Here is a 14,193-nt window from a genome sequence, read left to right as displayed (position 1 = left end):
TCATATGTGAGATCAAAACGATTGACTGGAAGGGAAACTGGAAAAACGAGGTATTGAAAAAGCGTCACACTTTTCCTTTTATTTTTTTTGACTTCAGTCTTTTATGTGGTTTTGATCCACATCAAAGAAGCGCGACGCCTCAAAACGTTTGAGCCATATTTGTTTCAGTTAATTGCATCGAAACACTCGACAGTTTGTGATTAGCGTGAGAACAGCAGAGATGAACTTTTTTGTGACCTCTAGTTTACTTTGGTAAACGTGCCGATAGCCGATCCCATTAAAGAAATATGATACGAACAACGATTTCAGTTAGAAAGCTTTACAAAACATCACAGAAATGACTCACATTATGCAGCAAGATGAAGAAACGATTCATCTGGAAAAGTATAAAAACGGGTTTTTAAGATATGCTAAATGTAATTGGTTGTGCTTTTAATGAAAGATAGTAAATTGACATGGTTGCATCTTTAAATACAGTCTGAGGTACTTTGATGACTTTATTTTTATATTTCTCTCTTGTGCAACTTTATATTACCACTTTGCTAAGTTTAAGACCCAGCAGCTGTTGTGAATATTTACCTTTGGAGATAAAAGCTTTACGGAGATAACTTGTCATGTTCTCTAGCACATGTGGCCTCGCTAAAGAGGACATAGGTTGCTCCGGGTGAGCGCATATAATTGGGAAACTTGACTTATTGCCAACTTCTTTCAAACGAGTCGGTTTTTAAGTTTGCCAAGTTTGCCAACGTGCAGCAAAGGTTTTTTGGCACACGTTGGTAGTCGTTTACGATGCTGGCAGCGCTCCCCACCCAGAGAAACAACATCTGCAATCTAATCACGACCATACACCCGAGGCGGAAGGAACCCAATAAACCAGATGGCGTACGACGGCCTCCGCCGCTTCCTGTCGCCGTCTGAAGCTCCTGAAGCTCCGCATCGCATACGTTTTTTTAATTAAATAATACGTTTGCTTCTATAATTTCCCCCCCTTTAGATATTCTACTTCAGTTAGAATGTTAAACGGCCTGTAATCCTGAATATGAATGCAATCAGATTGATAAAGAAACGTTTCACATTGACACAAATTCCTCCCACTGCTTCTCCACTTTGATGCTGGCAGAGGATGTTCAGGATCCCTTCCTTCACCTTCTCAAATCCTGGTGCCAAAGGTCAGTTTGTCTTGATGAGCAGTTATACATCATTAGCAAGAAAACAGCCTATTGACTCGAGAGAGAGAGAGATCTCAGATATGACAAGGAGCTCTGGGGAGTCGCTGAAGCATAAGTAAATATTTGTCCTGTGCTTCCCTGACAGACCGTGTCTACACAGGCCCCATTTGAATAGTTATTACAGTGCTCTCCACCTGCATGAACGTCGCCATCACACCCACATAGACACACACGCAGATACCCTATGAAGCACAACGGGTGGGCCACGGTCTTCACTGGCTACCGGCGGCTGCGCGCATCCAGTTCCAAACATTGGTGCTCACGTAGCGTGCTGTGAATGGATCGGGTCCAGCTTACATCCAGGACACGGTCAAACCCCGACATCCCGACCCGCACTCTCCGCTCTGCATCCGTCAAACTGCTCGTCCCTCCCTCACTGAGAGCAAAACACTCGACTAGATTGCGACTCTTTGCTGTCCTTGCTCCGAAATGGTGGAACGAGCTCTCTGAAGACATCAGGACCGCAGAGAGCCTTCACATCTTCCGCCGCAAACTAAAGACACACCTCTTCAGACTCTACCTCGACTAAAAGACTAACAAATTGTAGCACTTAAATTGTACTTATAACGCCACTTATCTTTAGCAGATTGTAAATTGGCTTATTTGAGGAAATTGCACTTTCTTGTTTCTTGCTCTTCTGAGTTTGTATCCCTACGGTTCAATGCACTTACTGTAAGTCGCTTTGGATAAAAGCGTCAGCTAAATGACATGTAGTGTAATGAAATAACGTGCTTTCACGTTAGGCCCTATTGGACCCTGAAGAGAAGCTGTGTGATGCATGTTATATGCACACGTGTGTGCATGTTGGGTTATGCATTCTCTGGATCCTGGATTTATGTTATTGCAAAGGCTTCAGTGGACAATTTTTTTTTCTGTCTTTGAGATGAAAACACTATTTTTTCTGCAGAGCAGGCTGCAGAATCGCCACAAGGAGGCGCTGTTGGGTCATTAACATGCCTGTTGACCCCAGGCCCTACATGTATAACATGCTCGCTGCAATTAGCAATGGATTTCTTTCCTCTTGATTTGTCCATTATACCAATAACAAACCCCTACCGGACACAAATACTGTCCATAGTGATATGATGATTACCAGTATTATGATAACCATGTGTTTCCAGGTATGAAATGCAAAAAACTGCAGCTTTTCAATTAGATGAGTTTGGTGCACGTGCTTAACATGTCTGAGGAAGTGAAATATAGAAAAGGAAAAGAAAAAAAAAATCACTCAGTTTCAGTGTTAATTTAATCATACAAATGCTCAATTATAGATACAGGAGAAAAAAAAAAGCTTTATTTTTGACAGTTTCTCGTCAGATAAATGTGCTATTTTAGGACTATGTAAACGTTCATATCATCCACTCATCACGACCACCCATCTGAAATCTGTACATAGTCATAAACTAAAACAAGAGAATAAATCCAGCAATATTCAAATTTCTCACCAACTGTCTCTCTCGCTCGCTCGCTCGCTCTCACCAAAATACACACAGTCAAGCCCACAAGTAAGCACACACGCACACAGAAAGAAAAAGAAAAAAGAGACTGACGTGACTAGAAGAGGCAATGGAGAACAGTGTATACTGTTTGGGAGGAGAACTCTCAGCTGACTGAAGAACAAATAGAGCAGCGCACAGAAGGCCGGTGACATGAATGAGTCGAGGTACACACACACGGTGAAGTAATGGACTTCAAAATTCAACCGTTTTCATAATAAAAACTAGGAGAGTTTTGAAAACCTAAAATGCGGCGTTCCATCGACAACATTTCCCATTTAATTTTTGGCCCAAAAATACAGGATGAAACGCAGCGCCTGAACGTGACGAACGCGGCAGAGCGTGACGACAGCAGGACGACTGCAAGGGAAGCAAAAGCTAAACGTAAGATCAATATAAACCGATATTCATCTTTAGAGTCGGATATTGGAGTGACGAAAAGGAGATAAAATAAAAATGTAGATAAGACAACCAAACAGATAAGCGAAAACCGACAAAACGTTCAGTAAAATGCTGGTGTCACAATCAAAGTGTTCACCTAAATTCTATTAAAAAAAAAATCACTTGTCCCCCTCAGATGAGGCGGACAGAGTTGTGCAAATAGCAGTAACAGAACAAACCATTCATTTTCATATTCAATGAAACTTGTCACTTTTTGTTTTTTAGCACCACCTGCTGGCTGTAAATGGGACTTTTTTTTGCATCTGCAGTGCACAGGAAGACCACAAATAAATAAAAGTAACCGGGCAATTAGATGGTCAGTTCATCCCAACGGTGCACAATCACACCAGTCGGTAAAGCTCGCTCCACACAGAGCTGCACGGCCCTTTGCCCAAGAAGTATACACCATTTAGTTCAGTTAAATCCAAAAAGAAACCATGACATTCACGCACAGCTGACAGGCACATACACGCACACCTAGAACACTCACTGTGGACGTCGACTCAGAAACCACACTCACTCACCAGGCAAAATAGATTTAGATGGCTTTTTAAAACCCTTCTTCACACCTCAAACTCACGCGCGTCACTTTGAGCTTCAGCATCTATTCAAAGCGAAAACCCACCCTAAAAAACACACACACGCAGGCGCACACACACACACACACACACACATCCCATGCTGTGAATCGAGAAACCTGCAGACAGAACGGATTAGCGTCTCGGTTGTCTGGTTTGTATCTTTGGGAGTGACAGGGTTCCTACACAGGCACGCGCCGGACTTTCTGTGTGAGAATATTCACCACAAACATATTTGAATGCCTCTGAATGTGCTATTCAATGTGTCTGATAACTGATTAAATAATAATAAACATAATTAATTTACCACACAGATGTCAGACCCAAAATAGGGATACTGTTAGTGTGACATGATTTCAAATGCTGCTTGCTCGGTTTTTATGTTCATGTCACAAAAGGTCTGATATGTTAAATAACAATTGTTTTGTTTTTCGGGTCGTTATGTGGATTTTTCATCGCGTGATGCTAAACCTTTAACGGAGTTGTTGAAATTCCCAATTTGCAAACCGCCTTCACGTTAACATCCAACTTGTTATTGCAACTGGAAACGTAAATAACCGCATGTACTAGATATAGTGGCATATCGTTTAACCCACACGCGGTAAAATCTGTAAACACTCAACCATTTTAGAGTTGTCGGATCATGTGAACGCTCACGCAATGTAAACACGGGAATCGCTCTCCACCATCATCACGCGTGAAGGGAACGCGGTGAAGTTCAGTGGTTTAGTGACGGCCCTTTGCTGAATGGAAACACACACGGAGAAGACGATGCATCGTGTGCGTTTCTCAGCAGTTTTCCCAACCCGCGTAGGAACCCTGAAGACACCAATTAATAAACCATGGAAATAGCTAATTGTATGCAATTGTTTACAGTAGATTTTCCCTTTCGTCAGGCGTGTTTTTACAGTGGAGATAAAAAACGGTCGTGTGTTTCTATCTTTAGGGTTTTAGAGCACTCTTAAAATGAAGCATTCACACATGCGAATCCGGGTGTTGATGTCAGGTGGGACGTTTCGCGGTAGCGGATGTGATCCAATCACCTCACTGTAGTCTGTGTTTTCTGTGAAAGGAGCCTCTGGGTTTGGGGGGGGGGGGAGGTCGTCACGAGTCAATAGAAAACAACAGTCCCCTCCCTCCGACTCCTCTTTCTCCTCTGACTCCCGGGGCGTTGAGCGCATCACCCACGATGGTGGAGGCGGGGCGGAGGTCTTTCTCATTCTAGCTCTGTCCAAACGGATAGGGTCCGTGAATACCCTGGGGGGGGGGGGGGGGGGGGGGGGCACAAACAGAAGGGGAATTAGTAGGGAGTAGTTTATACAGAATGAAAATGAATAGAAGGATAGATGAGAATAAAATGTTATTCAAATTGTTTTTTTCAAACCGAATCAAGAAAGCACACAGCACTCTGTTGTTTATCATCACCAGTTACGGAGTAGAAACAAACCCTGCATTACATGTAAAGAGGCTCAGCGAATGTCCTTTTGAGTGTAAATGACCCGACGGAATGACTGAGTGGTTTTCCACACTGCAGTTGAGCCGCGAAGGAGAGGCTGTTAGCTGAAACCGGCCCCGCTGTGACAGCTACGACACGTATGACCGGTATGACAGGTATGCGTAACCCCCCCTGAGAGACAATTGTTGCTAACTAACATCTACATGCAGTGATGATGGTCTTTTCTTTTACAGAATATCAAGTTGTAGCTTCATTTTTTCAAATTTAATTTGCGATAAAAATCAATTTGTGATTCTCAGGTGAGATACTTCATACATCAAAGTTAGTTAGAGTACATTCTTCAGAATAATATCATCTAAGCCCAACGATTTAAACAACGTGAAAGCCATAAGAAACCTTTCACTAACATTAAACTGAGCCATTTAAACCAGTTCCCTCTTACAGACGACGTAAACCAGAGGACTAGTTGTCCCACCGTTACACTCACGATAACTGAAAGGTGCCCTAAACAAGCCGACCTCATCAGTGTAGTGGAAATAGTTCTTACGGGTTCATGGACTTCGTTTTGCGTATTGCAAAATGTGACGCACACATACCTGACCATAAGTCACCACGGAAAGATTGGTTTGGAGACCATTTGACGCCCTATTTACAGCATTATGAGACAGAGACAATCCGTTTTCGTCCTGCTGGATTGGCTCCTGTGTGCGTTCCCACGCGCCGCCGGCATCTCTGAAGCTGTCGTCAGTGGCGTCGTGCTTGTTCTTCTGTGGCGAGGCGAAGGGGTTGAAGTCTTCCTGCACGTTGCGTTGGGGTTGAGTGTTGAATTCGGTCTCGAACGACGACAGCTGCTGGGTCACGCCGAGGAGCCCACCGACCTCTACGCTAAGAATCACCCAGATTACATCTGTGGAGAAAAGAAGGGTTCATAAACACCGGCCGCTTGTAGGACTGAGTCGACCCACCAAGTCGCTGACTTCCTCTTTGTTACAATGAATCGTTGGGAACCCTTTGACCGAGCACCTCCCCATAGCAACACACCGATTGAACATTTCCTTCACTACCAGGCTGGTGACATGGATTTTGAGTTGGTCACAATTGAATGTTGTGTGCTAATGATGCTTGTCACATACAAACACGTGGTGCTAACATTAGAGTGCACGCTAGACCTTTTCTGATACACTGGCTACTTGATATATATACATATTTCACCGTCTTCTGTCTCGGCCACTAGGTGATGTGGTTGTTCACTTATACACGGCGATCTGTAGCTGTTAGCTCTTAGCCTTTAGCTCGTAGCCATTCTGTTGTGCTTCTCACTGACATACAGTGGTCAGAAGCCGACCATTGCAGAATAATGTGAATTAGTTAGTTAGTTGCAGCCCGAATGCATGTCCTCATTAAACAGAAGTATTTGGTGATGTCCTACCTCCATAGAATAATCCGCTGGCTGTACACATCCTCCACTGGCCCTGGTACATGCCTGGAGCCGTGGGACTTCGCATCTGCACGCTCACATCGGATATCTCCTGGGGGTCCAGTGACTTCACCATGACTGTGTTTACATGCCCAAACTGATCCCCGCCGATGTATTTGAGACAAACCCCGGGCGGCCATGACTCTGCACCTTCAGGACACAAAGATGAGCGCGGTCAAAACACAATTCGACAATAAAACCGTGACGTGGGAACTTAAGTGGTTCAGGGATGCTGCTGGTAATGTGAGCACTAAGGGGGGGGGCGAATGTGGTGACGTGCTGTGCACCTGTGTTTTGTATTCTCCAGGTCTTTGTGAACGGCGTATCTGGAGGAACAGACTCTCCTTCCCCGATCGTCACGTCCTCAACAAAGGACATGGAAGGCGTGTTGACGTTGGGACTTTCAAAGTCATAATATGCACCAATAGCAGCTTGCAGGTTCCTGTTCCCACACAGAAGAAAGAGCAAGGTGTTAACGGGAGGGGGACATTAAACAAGTGATCACAAGATTTCGTATTTGAAAGAGAACATTCATTAATTAACGAAGAAAACCTTTTTCTTGACGTTGCAGTTTGTCAAATAATTCAAACAACAAAAGATGCTTGTTTAGCCGAGGCCTCCAGGACACATTTTCTATTAACGGCTTCGGGGACTATTTGATTAAAAGCAACAGTCCACAAATGTGATACGGACAATTACAGAGATGATTACTCCAACAATAGGGTTCATTTTATAATGGTCACAAAAAAACAACTCCAAGCGCTTGCTGGGCCAGTAGATTGCATACAAATGAGAAGATTACGTCATTTTCTTCCCCCAAACAATCCCTTTTACCTACAAATATAGAAAGTGGCCATAGTCATTAAAAATCTACACATTAGATGGGATATGAAATGATAACCTTTCTGGTGAGGGCAAAAACACAGGGGCCGATACAACATCTGCATGTGGTTAGACCATAAAAGACACTTGTAAGGCCCGGTGCAGGTCATGCAAGGACACAGAGTCATATTGCAGCTTGCAGCCAAACTCTGCATCTTCAGTCTGTAACGCAAACCTTTTAAATACACACATCTAGTTTCAAGGTTTAACGATCATCTGGAGCCGTTTACTTCCCAAAGCTCCTCCACTGAAACCACGATACAACACGTACTTGTGTGTGACTATTAAACTGATTTCCATGTGTAGAAACCAAAGTAGGCCATTAACAATTGATCATCTGAATTGATTGGATGGAAGACCACTTGTTGTCGCCCGCCGATGGATCACGACCGGTTACGTCATCAGACTAACGCGAGCTGTGTCTTCCCAGCGCGGCTCGGTTTTAACCGTCTGTGAACACCGTCCATGTAACACGGGCGATAATCTACACCGAGACTTTCCTGAGCTCAAACTAGCCCACTAAGCTAATTATCCTTCCGGTGTTTTTTTTGTGGTTTTTTTAAAGTAATTTTAGCTTCAATTCAAACTCACAGTCGGGGCTTAAACTTTGCCGTTTCACTTCCGCCCGCCCGCGACGTCGGGAGTTTACGTTCGCTTCCACGAGCCGTTTCCTGTGACGGAATGGTGCAATGCTGGAACACCGCTAATTCAGCGGCGCGTTTGTCCGCCTCCGCCTGCCGCAGTTTAACGTATGCTACCTAGCTAATTATACTACCTGAGTTAGCGTCGTGCTGCTAGGCCCCTCGTGTCCCCGGACTCACCAGTTGGTCATGTCCAGGAAGAAGGCGCAGCCGGCCGGGTTGAGCTGAAAGCCCAGCAGCCTCTGAAACTCCGAAATTAGGACGTCCTTGTCCGTGGTGCCCATGCAGCTAAACTTTTGCATGAGCTCCGCGTCCACGTCCATGTCCGTTCCCTCCATGGGTGACGGGTGTCCCGCGGCGGAGACGGGGTGTTGCGGGGAGGGAGGGGTAGGGGGAAGCGGGGAGACCTCTCTCAGTTTAGTCCGAGGCCTTGTCCAGCCATAACAACCAGCTCAACAACAACAACCGTCATTGCGCATGGCACGACCAGGGGGACGCTGTTTGACGTTGCAACAGCCCGCGCGTCACCGTAGCCAATCACGAAGGGGGCGTTGACGTCATCTGTTGCTATTTGGAGCCACCCTTTCATTGGTTGATCAATAAATCCACGCTGTTCGTTTTAAAGCGCAGTGCCACAGACGTCGGAAGTGGAGTATAGGAGAAAACAATGACGTGGTGGCTCATGAAAACCCCAAATGTACAATGTACACTAGGGCCCAACCGATTCATCTTTATATATATATATATATATATATATATATATATATATCTCGTGTGTGCAGAGAAAGGCAAAATGATTTCCCCAGGTTTATTCTTGTCTTTTAAGGATATCTTAAGTATGTCATAAAATGAAAAATAAATACTAGGCAGTTGTTTAAAATAATATCCACTGAACTGTGTTGGTCTTCAAGATCCAGTAAATTTGAACAAATCTGCCATTTTCTTTTAAGAAAAGTGTTACTGCTGCGGCGCTGCCATCAATTTTACGCCAAATATAGAGATAATGTCCCTGTCTCTATTTCCTTTGCCCGTTTTTTAAAATAAATCGTTTCAAAGAAGGTAGAAGAATAATCTGGTCCGTTAGTTTGTATTCATCTTTGATGTTCATACCTGTGGATAAATTAAAATATATATGTAATGTACATGCTAAAACAAGAATATGTGTTTTTCTTTTTCATCTACAAGAAGTCGTATTTATTATTATCTGTTTATGCTAAGGCTATAGCACTCTTGTGTTGATTTTATGTGTGATATAATTTTATTCAGAGGTACCGTTTCGTGTAGCGGTCACTTTTACGCGGAACGAACCCGTCTGTAGCTCTTATAGCTGGAAGGAAGACTTATTGGGAACACCGGAAGCGCGCTCTCGACGGAGATTGCCGGGGAACATGCCTAAGTAAGTATCGTTATTTATTCTCCGTCAGGCGTAATCTATGATATCCACGCCCCGACGAATTGGTTTTATGTTTATATTAAGCAACACACAATTATAAGACGAAGCCTCTTTTTTTAACTAATTAGACGGACCAGTTTGTTTGCAGACGGTCGTTCTACGCTTTGTTTGGCCTGCGTCTAATAGCTGGACTCAAGCGCGATGTGAATTTAGCTAACGTTACCAGCCACAGATAATTTAAAAAATATATAAAATCAACCGATCCGAAAAAATCCACGACTTTTTTTTAACATCTTGTTTATTTTGACCTATTTAAAAAAACACATTACTGGCAAGTTTATAAAACCCTTTCATTAACATTAGCATTCAGAGGAAGTTCCCCCCGATGGGGTCTGTACGCTGGAGCAGCTACAGAGAACAACTCCTCGAAAAGTAACGTTAGCTATGGGAGACTAAATTACGAGTATGACGGTGTGCTGACACCAGAAGGCAAAGTTGGGGACTCTGATTGCTTAATTGCATAGTAGGCCCTCTGCACAATATGGACGCAACAGTACCGCCGAGGTTTTTTTTAATGCATCTTTTGTGGCATTAACAGACAAAACAATGGTTTACCCAATTGTATTTCTTTAATGCAGTTTGTATAAACAGTAAAAAAAAAAATAGTCTTTCAATTGTGATTTAATATCTCACTGCTCTGGACACTTTTTTTGTAACCTCAAACTTTTCCTCCCAAAAAGGTTTTACTGTGATTACTGTGACACCTACCTCACCCATGATTCGGTAAGTTGTGCCCATGCACTACCAAATAAAACCGTTAAAGCGTGAGGTAATGCCTCACTCATAATTAATATCGTTTAAAATCTTTTCCAGCCGTCAGTGAGGAAGACCCACTGCAGTGGTCGAAAGCACAAGGAAAATGTGAAAGACTACTACCAGAAGTGGATGGAGGAGCAGGCTCAGAGCCTCATCGATAAAACGAGTAAGCACATCATCGGCTCGATCCTCCTGAACACGCGGCGGACTGACTCTAGAAGTACTCGCCAGTGGCTTTTGCTGTTTATTTCTTTTCAGACGTTTTGCCACTCAGACAGACTCGGCAAGGTGGATTTTTAAACAATTCCACTAACCCTAACCCAATAAAACCCATTTGTGTATTGATACATGAATATGAAAGCCTGTTGTTGTTGATGATGATGATGATGATTCATTGAATTGTAAACACTTTTGGTTGCAGTAGACATCAGCATTACAACAAAGATCTTGGACCGTGTGATGTATTTTGCTATGAAGTCATGTTAGAAAGACTTCTTGCACGTAGTGTTAACTGCATTGAGAAACAGGCTTCAATTAATTCACATTAATAATTTGTGTGTTTTTGTCATCTTTTCCAACAGCGGCTGCATTTCAACAGGGGAAGATTCCGCCCACACCGTTCCCTGGCGGTCCTCCCCCAGGTGAGTCCATTTCTGCTGAGCTAACCGTGCTACAAACACCTGCTCTTAATAGTTGTGATAGTGAAAGACAGTATGCTGATAGCCTCTTATCAGGGATTATTGAAATTAATCTGTATTAGAACAATCAATCAGCGGAGGCCGAGACGTTTCTTTCCCCCCATGGGATTCAAGAATAAAACGAGCCCACCAATGAACATAAATAGAAACCCACAAGATACATTTTCTTACTCTTAAAGTCATCATTTAAACGGCCTACAATAAATCATACCTTCATGAATGGCGTTGGTTGTTTAGGAAGCCGCAGTTTGGGTTGCTGTTAAATTGTCGCCTCGTGCAGTTTCTAATATTTTTTTAATTTTATTTCTTTGCATTAGTTTGATTTCCATCAAATAGTATTATTTCTAATGGTAACACCGGTGGATGTTTTATGCTTAGTCGGAAGTGGATGCAAATTACTATGCACATGAATCTGTTCATCGTACACTCATTTGCTGTTTGTGACTCAGGTGGTCCTCCTCGTCCAGGCATGCTACCAACGCCCCCTATGGGAGGTCCTCCTATGATGCCCATGATGGGGCCCCCCCCACATGGAATGATGCCCGGTGGACCCGGTAAGAAACATGTTCCTGTAACACAGCATCATACGATCTTTGAGGGACATTTAAAATACTTGTTTCAAGTTTGCTGCAGAATCAGTTTAGAAGGTAAATTGGGTTACATCTGTTATTTTTTTAGGTCTGTTTTTCAAAATAAAAGGCATTCATGATCTTTGTCATTCAATTGTATTTTGTTTTTAAAATGTACTCTGGGTCAGAAACAATTATCAAACTTTAGATTAATTGAGAGAATTCTTGTTATTCCGAACAGTTTGTCAAGTTTTCTGTAAAGCTGCTCTAAATTAATACCCAATGCTGTGTGTGGCTTCACTTCCACTCTCAGGAGGCATGAGGCCGCCGATGGGAGGACCCATGCAGATGATGCCGGGACCGCCACACATGATGCGTCACCCTCGGCCGATGATGATGCCAGTGAGGCCGGGCATGATGCGGCCGGACAGATAAGAGCGGCGTGTCGCTCTCCGCTCTCTGATGCCGCCAACAGACTTTGTCCAGTGAGGACTCTCGGCTTAACACGTGGACTTCTCATTGTGTTAAAATGGATTTTACAGCCCCGTTTTAAAGACATTTTATTTCAATCAAACGTCCTGTCGTGTAAGTGTGGAGTCTGAAATATCTCGTCTCACTTCGTCAAAGCTGTTCAGCGCACATTTAAAGAGCGTGTTCGATGTGACTTCTTTTGGTATATTTTTACTTTTTGTTTTAGGGTTTTTACATATTTTTGTTATCGTTCACTGCAATGCTTTGAGAAATAAAACAGTGATTTCAAACCTGTTTATTTTTTTACATTGTTGTCCTTCAACAAAGGGGATATTTTTATTATTTTTTATATTTAAAAAGGCGCCGGTAGCCTGAGAGTGGGAGGCTTTCATGCAATGTGCACAGTTCTGTGATTGGGACAAAAGACTGAGCTGTGGACCGCTGGTATAAAGTTAAGTCTATAAAGGGCTCAAGTCTGCAATAGAAAATGCCGTTGGCGCTTTGCGTCTCCTGGATGGGTGAAGACGGTTTGCTTACAGGTTTGGCTCATCAGTGAAGCAATACATCGTTTTACATCGTTTTTTTTTTTTTTACAGTTCAAATAAATCTTTGCTACTTCCCGCAGTGACAAGCTGACAGTGGATCGAGTTCAACAGTTTTCACAAAAGGGTTTCAGTCAACGCTGCTTTATGTTCAGTCAGCACTTAATCTGCTTTTCATTTTTCCAATTATGACGGAGATAAAGACGCCCTCTACAAAGTGCCACAGCTGGGGGAGGCCTTCAGATAGCCCAAGTTCCAGATATCTTAATTTAACCATCACTTATGAAGAGGAAAGTATCAGATCGAAGGGAGCATTTGAGGAAAATGGCAAACAATTATGATTAATAAAAATAGTTCTGCATATTTTTACCAAGCCGAAACATGGTAAAAATATGCAGAAGGAAAAAAAGTTTGTTTATGATCAAAAACAAATCGAGCAAAATGGTAAAAGACTTTTACATTTTTCTAACCTTGAGCCTATCTGTAAGCAGACTGAATTAATCATGCTCAGTTTTGCCTCATGTGGAACCCAAAGCGGCCCCCTGAGGTGTGTTCCCACGGCGACCTGCTGCTGACCTTTCAGGGTAAACTCTGCCCATTGCATTCTGGGATGAGCATTATCCTGTTGAGACAAAAACCAAACCCAGGCGACGTCTTGCAAGAACCAAGCCCCCCCCCCCCCCCCCGTCCACAGTGATGAAAACGTCTCAACAGATGGAGCCAGAGAGACACTGGGAGTCTGTGCGCTGACTGATTACGCGCCTCTGTGGACCGTCCCTTTTATTTGTATCCAACACCCTCTCAGAGGACAATTCTGTGGCTTTAAGCTTTAGGAAATGTTCTGGTCCACGTATAGAAAATAAATATATGCAGTTGGAGTTGGGGGCTGATCCGAACCGCTCCCCTGCTGTGCGTCGTATTGGTTATTTTTTTGTAGCTGTCAGCCAGGCAGGTTGTAAAATGTCATCTTCAAAGAGACTTGTGTAGATTACATGCTATCTGACGGCCGCTCGGAGAGACGGGCTCCATTAGAAGCACTAACATCCCCGCACCGGCGAGACGGGAATAAAACCATTTCATGCATGTATGTCGAGCGTGGGCGGGTGCACGTGTGTCATCTGAACAGAGTCTTTATGAATATTCCATCCAGCCGTGAAGTGGAGCGTTGCCCTGAAGGGAACGAAGTGCAGATGAGGAAAGTGTTTATGATTAGAGCTCAGGAGCCGAGGAAGTGGGCTTTGATCATGAGAGATGTGTGTTATAGTACATTTAACAGCAGCAAGTGCGCTGACACTGTCGAGCCCGCGTGTGTTAAATGTTTGATGAGAAAAATGGGGTTTTGAGGGAAAGAAACAGTTGCAGGAGAAGTGACCTTTGACGGCGAACGGCATCCCTCGATGTTGCTCTGTGAAAAATAGATTACATGTTTGTAGAAATAGTCTGCAGCTCTTTTAATGTGTTACAAAACTCCCTCTTTGTTTTCCTAATTTCCTCCCACTTTATT

General features: G+C 43.5%; 2 protein-coding genes across 2 annotated transcripts; one reads left to right on the top strand and one right to left on the bottom strand.

Moving 5' to 3' along the window:
* Positions 1-2,457: 2,457 nt before the first annotated feature.
* Positions 2,458-8,729, bottom strand: ilrun (inflammation and lipid regulator with UBA-like and NBR1-like domains). Its single transcript, XM_040204881.2, has 5 exons — positions 8,381-8,729; positions 6,965-7,119; positions 6,630-6,827; positions 5,797-6,107; positions 2,458-5,001 (listed from the first exon to the last, which is right to left on the bottom strand). The coding sequence occupies exons 1-5, from the start codon at positions 8,536-8,538 to the stop codon at positions 4,966-4,968; spliced, it is 858 nt and encodes a 285-aa protein (XP_040060815.2). The 5' UTR covers positions 8,539-8,729; the 3' UTR covers positions 2,458-4,965.
* snrpc (small nuclear ribonucleoprotein polypeptide C) lies at positions 8,717-12,441 on the top strand. The gene is made up of 6 exons (XM_040204884.2): positions 8,717-9,596; positions 10,334-10,376; positions 10,467-10,575; positions 10,991-11,050; positions 11,557-11,661; positions 11,990-12,441. Exons 1-6 carry the CDS (start codon positions 9,589-9,591, stop codon positions 12,109-12,111), a joined length of 447 nt encoding a protein of 148 aa, XP_040060818.1. The 5' UTR covers positions 8,717-9,588; the 3' UTR covers positions 12,112-12,441.
* Positions 12,442-14,193: the final 1,752 nt, after the last annotated feature.

Source organism: Gasterosteus aculeatus, chromosome 17 (assembly GCF_964276395.1).
Source record: "Gasterosteus aculeatus chromosome 17, fGasAcu3.hap1.1, whole genome shotgun sequence".
Classification (NCBI taxonomy): Eukaryota; Metazoa; Chordata; class Actinopteri; order Perciformes; family Gasterosteidae; genus Gasterosteus; species Gasterosteus aculeatus.
Note: the sequence above shows the minus strand (reverse complement) of the source record. Positions and strands in the feature narration are given on the sequence as shown.

Excerpts from the sequence above, each read along its gene's own strand:
- snrpc (XM_040204884.2), top strand. Across the intron at positions 10,576-10,990 it reads GAGCCTCATCGATAAAACGA|CGGCTGCATTTCAACAGGGG; the intron begins GTAAGCACATCA and ends CTTTTCCAACAG. Across the intron at positions 11,662-11,989 it reads AATGATGCCCGGTGGACCCG|GAGGCATGAGGCCGCCGATG; the intron begins GTAAGAAACATG and ends TTCCACTCTCAG.
- ilrun (XM_040204881.2), bottom strand. The coding sequence starts at position 8,538 with ATGGAGGGAACGGACATGGACGTGGACGCGGAGCTCATGCAAAAGTTT. Across the intron at positions 7,120-8,380 it reads TTCCTGGACATGACCAACTG|GAACCTGCAAGCTGCTATTG; the intron begins GTGAGTCCGGGG and ends GTGTGGGAACAG. Across the intron at positions 6,828-6,964 it reads CTGGAGAATACAAAACACAG|GTGCAGAGTCATGGCCGCCC; the intron begins GTGCACAGCACG and ends TGTGTCCTGAAG.